The sequence below is a fragment of the Aphanomyces invadans genome, assembly GCF_000520115.1.
Source record: "Aphanomyces invadans strain NJM9701 unplaced genomic scaffold supercont1.7, whole genome shotgun sequence".
Classification (NCBI taxonomy): Eukaryota; Oomycota; class Saprolegniomycetes; order Saprolegniales; family Verrucalvaceae; genus Aphanomyces; species Aphanomyces invadans.
In genome coordinates, this window is record NW_008580152.1 from 2,056,950 (window position 1) to 2,065,514 (window position 8,565).

Genomic DNA, 8,565 nt, shown 5'->3' on the forward strand with positions numbered 1-8,565 from the left:
TGGACGATGTACGTGTCTGCTTTCTCGAAGTCGGTTTCCTTGATGTACTGTACTTGAGGTTGTCGCGGTGGATGGACAAGTTGATGTAGGACTTGGCTACGTAGTCGTCGGCTTCGTCGTAGTTTTGGAATCGTGTGCTTGACGTCAAGTACTTGCGGAGCTTTTGCTGGCAGATCTTCTGTTCGACATGGTCGGACCGTTCGGGGTAGTTCGTCCCGTCGGCGTTGATCTTGATGACCTCCTTGACGACGTATTGCGTTGGGCTCATAACCTGAAGCGGGCATAGAGGTGGCCAAGGAGAAGAGGCGACTGAGCAGAAGAAGGGAGAATAGAAAAGTGAGTAGATTGTTGGAGTTTTAACAGAAGCTAGTCTGAGCACATAGATATACAGTTTCTAGAAAGATGTGACATGCTTGTCGCAGGATGAGCGGCTTATGGGTAAGCCACACAACTATTTACTTCCGGTGATATTTCTTGTGACGGTCTGGCACTACGTCACACTTGAGCCAGCAGGTCGGTTCACGCTGCTAAGTGTGCTTGGCTCACCTCGACTAGCTCCCAGCAGCCAAACTTGTGACCCCGGCCATTACGTCGTCGAGCAACGGCGACGAGAAACATGACATTGGTAACATGGATCTTGGGCTGGACGCCTCAGTAGAAGCTTTTCGTCTGGCCACACGTAAATCTTGCGGCGAAGTTTGGTCACATAAAATCTCTTCTCACCAACGTGAACACAAGAATACATTTCATTGATAAAAGCATCAAAAATTAAATATAAAGTTCCAATATCTTTATGATTTGTTGAAAAAAGCCAAAAGAAGTTCCGGCTAATTTCGTGCCAGCAGCCGCTATTACCCTCGTTGTCATACAGTGATTGATAATAGTCTACACGCGGTGCCTTGTACTGGGACTTAAGCGCAGGACGTGTCAAACTCGATCGGCGCGTGACCCATTTGCTCTGAATGTAGCGCCGAAGCAAAGTCTTCGAGAGCCCTGTAGATGATGGCAGTGTACGATACGTCTGGCGCAGGTGGAGCGGCGCTGCTTTGACCCGTTGCTCGATGTTGTCAACACAGTGCTGTCGCCGGCGGGTCATTGTTGGCTTTCAACCTAGCTTTGAAGTCAGGAGGTCCGCCTCCAGCTGTCCGTTAATTGTCACTTTGGAAGATGCGCCGCCCATTGGCTTGGTTTACATAAAATCTAGCGCACACAGTGCTCATTATCTCACGAGAAACATTTCCGTCAGTTCTCCTTATCAGCACCTCGAGGTACAAGCATTGTCGTTGGCCGTCCTTAAATTTGACTTGCGTATTGTATTGGTTCCTTCGTCGACCCTTATGCGTCCAATTCAGGAATAAAATCACCGCTACTCGTTCTCCTGTGGTCTATCTGGATCACAATTTCTAAGCCAATCGGAGAAGAGATGACCGAATCGTGGAACTGCCCGCAAAATTTGTGGAAAGTGCTAGTACTTGTTGTGTTGCACACCGTTCTTCTTCGCTAGCGCATACTAGCTTGTGTGTTCCATTAGGAATGTGCCCCTTGTCAACATCATTTTTTGACACGGGCAAGTGTCTCCGCGAGCAGCGTGTTCGAGGCATGTGTTGGCGGTCGGATTTAGGGAGGGAAATTTGCATTTCATAAGTATATCTGAATTATATCCAATTACATAGCTCCATGGACGACCACAACTGTCGATCTGATCCGACACCCGTCAAATGCACAAGTACTACAATTACGGATGTCAATTCGACAGAGATGGAATTATCCGGAATCCGGAATACAGTTGACGTCGTCGAATCTTGACCAGAATGACACACCAATGGGTAAATTGTCTGAGCATTGAGCGAATTGTAGAGTTTCTCGCCAACCTATCGGAATTGTAGAATAGAAGTATTGAATTATGAATACCGTTCGAAATTACTAAAAGTCAATATCTCACCATCATATTATTCAAGATGGAGTCTCAACTCCGCAGTGTCATTGTGCGTCATAATCAATATGTCGTCCTCGTCGACGCCCTTGTGGCTCGGGTCTGCGTCGGTCGCCTTGTGCGGTGGCCTCGCCTACATCAACCCACGACTCGGGTGGATTGGCTTGTTTGCCACGGTTCGTCACCGTTGAACTGTCCCAATTGTGTGTTCATCGTCGCGAATGCGGCTGTCGTGTCGTAGATGTTTTGGGCGATTCGTGCGACGGTTCCAGCGCTGTCAACCAAGTACGTGGCATGGTATCGTGAGAGGTCGCCGCAAGATATCAACGACAAGCTCCTCTGGTGCAACACAACCGTCTCTCTAGTGCACTCAGCCATGTCGGCAGCACTTAGTCTTGCTGTCCTGGCGATGGACCCGGTACACGATTGGGTGCACTCGTGCTCGCCACTGGCCGTCATCTGTCTTTCGCTGTCCACGGGGTACTTCATCTACGACTTTTACGACATGGTCGTGGGGAATCTATACGTTCGCGCCCACGGCATCCTCGTGCACCACATCATGGTCACGTTGTGCTACGTCCTTGCGCTCCATTACAAGGTCGCCGTGCCGTACCTCGTCGTGATGCTTCTTCTCGAGATCAACTCGGTTTGGTTGCACGCGCGTAAGCTCCTGTCGATGGTCGGGTTCACCCTTCGCAATCGAGTATACGCCATGTCGTGGCACGCCCTTTGGCTAACCTTCTACACAACCCGCGTCTTGCTGCCGTTAGCCGTGCATGTCGGGGTGACCCTAGATCGGCACCGCTTTCCGCACGCGGTACGATATCCCTGTTTTACTTCAGAGCTGTACGGGTGTGTGGCCTTGACGGCATGACTAGATTCAATTCGCAGTTGCGTTTGGAGGCACGGGGGTTCTCCACGTCTTAAACTACTTGGTAATCTCGAACGTTCCGTCCTCTTTGTGCAGAGCTAACGCTGCTAATGTAGGTGTATGTTGGGTGCAACAAGGCGTACAGCAAAGAGAAGAAGCAGCTTAAGGTGGCGTAGGCCATAATCGTCCCATGTCCCTGTCGGGACCTCGACGGCATTTCATATTGGCCCAAGCCAATCCACCGTCATGATTCGCCCCATCACAACGTCTGCCTTTAAAGCGAACGAATACATTCCGCTCAGCATACTGCCTCGAGTCGAGCCATGTCCAGGCTGTTCGTCGTACTCTGATTGTCTCGTTTCTGAGACTGTCATTTATTCATGTCCTCGTCGAAAGGACCAGAGAATCGCTTGACTGGCTCGTCATGATGATTGACTTCTCACTTGTTCAGCTCTACGCATTCCTATCGATCTAACCCGTCCACAGAACCAGAGTGAGTGCCTTGATGTGGGGTGAAGCCAGACCTGGTCAGGTCTTCGTCAATTATGTTTACATTACGTGCAAAATACGTAGCCATTTTACATGAGCTTCAAATGACCAGTGAGGTTGTTGATAGCCCCGATGGGAGCAGGACCAACTGCCAAGACTGTCCTGGAATTTGAAGCAATTTGAGTCCGCCCGGCGTCGACAACGATGTAGTGCACGAGACCCAGATCTTTCGCGCGGCTTGCCAGTTCCATCATTTCACCCTCTGACTCGACCTTGAGTGCGACCTTTGCTTGACCTAGGGTTTCCCAGCACTCGATGGCATGGGGCGTGCGCTTCACAGCTCGCTTGTACGCGCCGAGGGTGGCGTGGCCACATTGCGCGGCCACTTTACCTTTTCCCATCTTCAAATCGTTCCGAACCACGAGGACCATCTTGTGTGGCTCCCAGTGGAGCGTGTCCTCGTCGTGTACGTCATCGTCGGAGTCACTGTCGCTGGCGTTGCTGTCTTCCTCTGCGTCTTCTTTCTCGTGGCTCGTCTTACACTGCGTGACACCACCCTTTGGAGGAGGCTTCGCCTTGCTGGAGGATAAGTACCAGTGGCTGGTCACGCCCAGCGCAAACGCACATCCCCACTTGACGTAGTCCATCTTGACCAGGTGTGATCGCTACAACAGCGTCGAACGAGCCAAATCCAGAGGGAGAATAAATATGACGAAGCTGAAGCAGTTCATTGGTCAATTTGCCCACTTCGTCAGTAAAATCCACAAAAACAATTCAAATAAATTGCACAGTGCAATAAATTTCATTAATACTCCGTATTAGTAGTTAAAAGCAGTGGACTGGGGGTTCAACATCGAGACAGGATGGACTTGTGCTGGTTGCCAGGCTTGACGACCGCTTTGGATTGCAGAGATTTTGAAAGGCGTCCAGTCCAGCGGTGACCTTTCAATCGTTCTGGACATGAGCTTTTGCAGAAAGAGATGCAAGACACGCGCATGATCGTTGAATGAAGTTTACATGAGCTTTAAATGGCCCGTGAGGTTGTCGACAGCACTAGCTGGGGCAGGGCCAACTGCTAAGACGGTCTTGGTGTCTGGTGCGATTTGCGTTCGTCCAGCGTCAACAACGACGTAATGCACAAGGCCAATCTCTTTTGCCCGGTCGGCTAAAACCATCATTTCCTCTTCTGTTTCGACTCTCAACGCGACTTTGGTCTGACCGGACGCTTCCCACAAATCCAACGCTTGCGGAGTCCGCTTGACAGCCCGCTTGTACGCACCGAGTGTAGCGTGGCCGCACTGCGCAGCAATCTTGCCCTTACCCATCTTCAAATCATTTCGGACAACAAGCACCATCTTGTGTGGCTCCCAGTCCGATTCGTCGCTGTCTTGTTCGTCGTCGCTGTCATCAGAATCGTCATCGTCCACTTTGTGACCTGGATGCAGCGGCGAGGTCATGACATTGCCAGCAGTGCTCGCTGCGTCATAGGATGCGCTGTTCGACAAGTACCAATGGCCCGCCACGCCGAGAAGGAATGCGCTGCACCACTTGACCGCGTCCATCTCGGTCGCAGATTGCAAGTACAGGTTGGTTGGTTGGATTTTAACCAATCGATGGTCATACAAATTATTTCTCACCAGAATGTTGGGCACCCCAAAATCTGGTGAAAGCCAAAGAGTGATCTTGGAAATGTGATGGTTAGGTTGCTTGCTACCTTCCTTTGCCCACGGTGTTGCTCCAATTAACAGTAAGTTTGCCAGCGCCGTCGCTATCGTCCGGCGCGTAGATGTATCACAAGGACTCAACATTCACGTAGAAAATGATGTTACGATGTCAATGTCTTGTAGGCAGAGAATATTCAGGTATATGAAGGCCGCCCCACATAGGCGGAATGCCCTTTGCGAGCTGGAGGCACGGTTTAGAGCAGGGCCACGACCGCTAGTGTCATTGCTGAAATGGCCATCGTCGCCGATGCCGCGGCCAATGACGGCTGCACTCTTCCAGCCATGGCTTCCGCAGATTTGCCTGTAGTCGTTGGACTCGCAGGAAGTGTGGGTTTTACAGTTGCAGCTCCCGCAGGCGGTACCAACGAGTTCGCTTGCGTCGTCAGTGGGGCTGCAGCGGATGTGGTGGCTGCCGTCGGAGGTACGAGCTGATCGACGGGGATACCGACCAAATCGGCGACTTCGTCGCAATTCGCTTGCTTCATAGAATCTTGAAACGACGCATATACAGCGTTGCACGCAGTGTTGGCTTTGAATTTCGTCAGGTCGTTCGTGGTTGGACTCGGTCCTTCCTGTGTCAGCGCCAGGTAGAAGTCAAACGGCAATGTTGCCTGTTGGCACGCCGGCCAACTCGGGTGCTTCGTGATTGCATCCAGCATTTGAACCTTTTGGCCTTGCGTACAGCCCACAGCCACCACGACTGGCGTCGAAACGGCGGCGACGATGGTGACAAGGACGATTGATACTTGCATGGTGTTGTGCTGGACAAGTTCGAGGAAGCCGGCAAGTACCGCAATGACGGCTGTGAAGCAATATTTGCACCACCACAAAGTCATTCGACATGGTCACCGAGTCTCTCGGGTCCTGTCATTTCAAGCTCATCTCGACATGTGACTGGGAGATCTGTGTACTGTCAAACAAGCGCCATGCTCTGTCAAACCAGCGGATGGCCGCTATGAAATAGCTGGGCTAGTCCGGACCAACGGTGGCTTTTAGAGGAGGAAGGGGATCGTTCAACGTCGATTCCAGAGCACAGAGGTTCTAGGGATCAGGAATGTCGAGTCAACTGTGACAGTGCACATGGCATGAGCTGGAAGGTCGCATTCCGGATATTTTCCGTACTATTCGCATTGGCAAGACTCGATGGAACGAGCCCGCATCCGGGTGGGGTCACGTCGGCAGATTGCTCGCGGTGGGAAGAGGTATTCATATCCGAAGGCCTAGTTCGCTCTCGTGGATGACATTCAACTGCGCAGGTTGAGCGCTCTTCTTGCGCAAAATGGCAAGACATTCAAACGGTCGGTGCTCACACCAGAGATGGTGATGGAAGAAGAGAGAATGGCGGCCCGTATGATCCAGCGCATGGTTCGAGCGCGCCTGGCCCGCAACTACTTTCGGCGCGTACTTGCTGAAGTGTATACCAAGATCTATGGTAGGCGACATCAACAAGTCGTCCACTCAAGAATCCTTAGACAAAAAGACAAAACAAGTCCGGTACATCGACAACCGAACGGGCATCGCGACAGAAACCAAGCCGCTCTTGTTGCTTTTGATGCAATGCGAAGGGAGCGAGCAAATCGAGGCACTTTCTCCCGATGACGCTGCCGTACGATCAACAACTGCACTATCCGTCTTGTGTGACGGTGGACGCAACAGGTTCGAGTCCAGCACTGTGTTCGAACGTGGCGGGCGAGGCTCTTGCTTCGAGACATGATTCGGGACATGTATCAAAAGCACATGGGTATGCGTACTTGACAGGCATGGTGGGATCGTCGACGTGTGTTCTTGCGACGTTGGCAGATCCCAAGTCCAAGGAGTATTACTACCTGAACACTCAAACCAGACAAGTGTTTTACACGAAACCGGTGTTTCTTGGCGACGACGACATTGAGCTGGAGCGGTATGCCCTGCGGCGCGAGGACCCATACGAATTTGAGCAAAATCGGACAGATTCAAGTACCGACATGCCGCATGTCGGTTGTCCACAAAAGCCAACTTGATCGGGAACGGCGTCTTGGTGCTGTTCAATCGAGTGCTGTGCATCTTAACCGACAACTTTTCATTGCCGGACGAAGAGACCGCGCGGTTTTCACGTGTTCAGTTTAATCATCGCCAAGGTACGCTCGTCGATCTGCATGTCGTTCGAACTCTGCTTGGAGAGACGCATCATTGCTGTGTCGCAGGCTCGATCCCGTTTATGATTCGTCTGAGGAGCGACCTCTTCTTCATGACATCGACGCACACATCGTACCAGTTGGACGCCGACTCGGCGCTAGATTTTTCGCTGTGCGCGATCGACGCCGACGAATTCAAAACCGCCGCGGGCGACTCGGTAACGTCCTCACGATGCACTGAGCATACCCAGTTCAGCCTGTGTAGGTCGAACCGATTAGGATTGCGTTCAACAACCGACGGATGGCGTGCGCTTCCGACGTGGTTTGAGTCGCATGCGTCCTTGAGGCCCTGTAGTGAGTTGCTTTGGTCGTAGCTTCGACACGACGAAGTTGAAATGGTTGGTCACCCGCATGGGAAGATGGCAGTTGTAAATCGCGGACACATTGACAAGTTCATTCCAAACATGGTAACCACAAAGACTCTGTCTGATCCGCGGCTTATAGCGGTACTAGGTCAAGCCGAAACGAATGCAGTATCGAATTCCGATGGAATCGGGGGCGTCCGGCAGTCCCGTGTTCAACTTTGGCGGGCGATTAATCGGCATTCACCACAACACGTCATTGCGCGAACCCGCGCTTGACTTCACCTACCTCAAGTACGCCCTTCCACGCAACAACACCATGTCACTGTGAACGTCCGCAGACCCATCATCGAGTTTTCGAATGCCCAAATCAGTACATCGATTTTTTTGCGGGGCTGTGTCCGCACTGTTTCGCAACACTGTAGAGCCCCCCGTGCCCCTCCTACAATCCGCGTGCCTTACCCATGACACCGTGAACGTGTATTGGCAAGTGCCACCACTTTATAAGCCGTGGAAGGGCCTCCAGCTTGAATTTATCCTTGAAATGTGCAACCGGTTCGTTTCGTCGATGTCGCCCCTTCGTTTTGCTTCATCCGTTCCCCCTAGGACCCTCCGTGGCACCAAGGGTTACTATGATCACTTCGACCCTATTTACACTGGTCCCAAGACGACCTTTACCGTTCGTTAGGCCCCTGATGTGACCTGGGTGAGCCATTTTATATCCATGACATGGGTTTCTAGGTCGAGCATCTCAAACCAGCGACAAAATACGCATTTCGATGCCGCAGTGCACACTACATGGACAAGAGCGGGTGGTGTACCGTCATGCAGCTCACAACTCTGCCAGGTAGCATTGCCTCGATTACAATTCTTGACTTCGCTCGAATTGTAGCGGCCACGGCCGCGTGGGAACTAAAATATTGCACGACCGTCGCAGACGCGATTGCATTTATGGACAAATCCAACGACGCGCAAGTCCATCGACAGAGCGTTCTGTGGTTGAAGGAACGCACGGGCAAACTGCGCCAGAGCACTCCGGAAGGTATCCTGCCTGTGTTGTTCGCACCACGTC

At 51.9% G+C, this 8,565-nt stretch overlaps 5 protein-coding genes across 5 annotated transcripts in view; 2 read left to right on the forward strand and 3 right to left on the reverse strand.

Annotated features, from left to right (window-relative positions):
- Positions 1 to 1,997: 1,997 nt before the first annotated feature.
- H310_04739 (hypothetical protein) lies at positions 1,998 to 3,223 on the forward strand. Its single transcript, XM_008869199.1, has 4 exons — positions 1,998 to 2,109; positions 2,175 to 2,750; positions 2,812 to 2,868; positions 2,921 to 3,223. Exons 1-4 carry the CDS (start codon positions 2,002 to 2,004, stop codon positions 2,978 to 2,980), a joined length of 801 nt encoding a protein of 266 aa, XP_008867421.1. The 5' UTR covers positions 1,998 to 2,001; the 3' UTR covers positions 2,981 to 3,223.
- A 4-nt stretch (positions 3,224 to 3,227) lies between these two features.
- On the reverse strand, positions 3,228 to 3,988 carry H310_04740 (peptidyl-tRNA hydrolase). The gene has a single exon (XM_008869200.1). It carries the CDS (start codon positions 3,938 to 3,940, stop codon positions 3,383 to 3,385), a length of 558 nt encoding a protein of 185 aa, XP_008867422.1. The 5' UTR covers positions 3,941 to 3,988; the 3' UTR covers positions 3,228 to 3,382.
- A 117-nt stretch (positions 3,989 to 4,105) lies between these two features.
- H310_04741 (peptidyl-tRNA hydrolase) lies at positions 4,106 to 4,884 on the reverse strand. The gene has a single exon (XM_008869201.1). The coding sequence runs from the start codon at positions 4,853 to 4,855 to the stop codon at positions 4,307 to 4,309; it is 549 nt and encodes a 182-aa protein (XP_008867423.1). The 5' UTR covers positions 4,856 to 4,884; the 3' UTR covers positions 4,106 to 4,306.
- Positions 4,885 to 5,121: 237 nt separating this feature from the next.
- H310_04742 (hypothetical protein) lies at positions 5,122 to 6,069 on the reverse strand. The gene has a single exon (XM_008869202.1). The coding sequence runs from the start codon at positions 5,851 to 5,853 to the stop codon at positions 5,212 to 5,214; it is 642 nt and encodes a 213-aa protein (XP_008867424.1). The 5' UTR covers positions 5,854 to 6,069; the 3' UTR covers positions 5,122 to 5,211.
- A 91-nt stretch (positions 6,070 to 6,160) lies between these two features.
- The window catches only part of H310_04743 (hypothetical protein), a gene marked incomplete at both ends in the record, with an annotated part of 4,110 nt that continues 1,705 nt past the window's right edge, over positions 6,161 to 8,565 (forward strand). Inside the window, 14 exons of the mRNA XM_008869203.1 lie at positions 6,161 to 6,219; positions 6,274 to 6,449; positions 6,490 to 6,623; positions 6,674 to 6,758; positions 6,818 to 6,917; positions 6,968 to 7,134; positions 7,201 to 7,349; positions 7,506 to 7,598; positions 7,645 to 7,787; positions 7,835 to 7,866; positions 7,919 to 8,048; positions 8,100 to 8,172; positions 8,235 to 8,340; positions 8,386 to 8,535. Coding sequence (XP_008867425.1) covers positions 6,161 to 6,219; positions 6,274 to 6,449; positions 6,490 to 6,623; positions 6,674 to 6,758; positions 6,818 to 6,917; positions 6,968 to 7,134; positions 7,201 to 7,349; positions 7,506 to 7,598; positions 7,645 to 7,787; positions 7,835 to 7,866; positions 7,919 to 8,048; positions 8,100 to 8,172; positions 8,235 to 8,340; positions 8,386 to 8,535 — 1,597 coding nt within the window. The remainder of the gene's footprint in view (positions 6,220 to 6,273; positions 6,450 to 6,489; positions 6,624 to 6,673; positions 6,759 to 6,817; positions 6,918 to 6,967; positions 7,135 to 7,200; positions 7,350 to 7,505; positions 7,599 to 7,644; positions 7,788 to 7,834; positions 7,867 to 7,918; positions 8,049 to 8,099; positions 8,173 to 8,234; positions 8,341 to 8,385; positions 8,536 to 8,565) is intronic.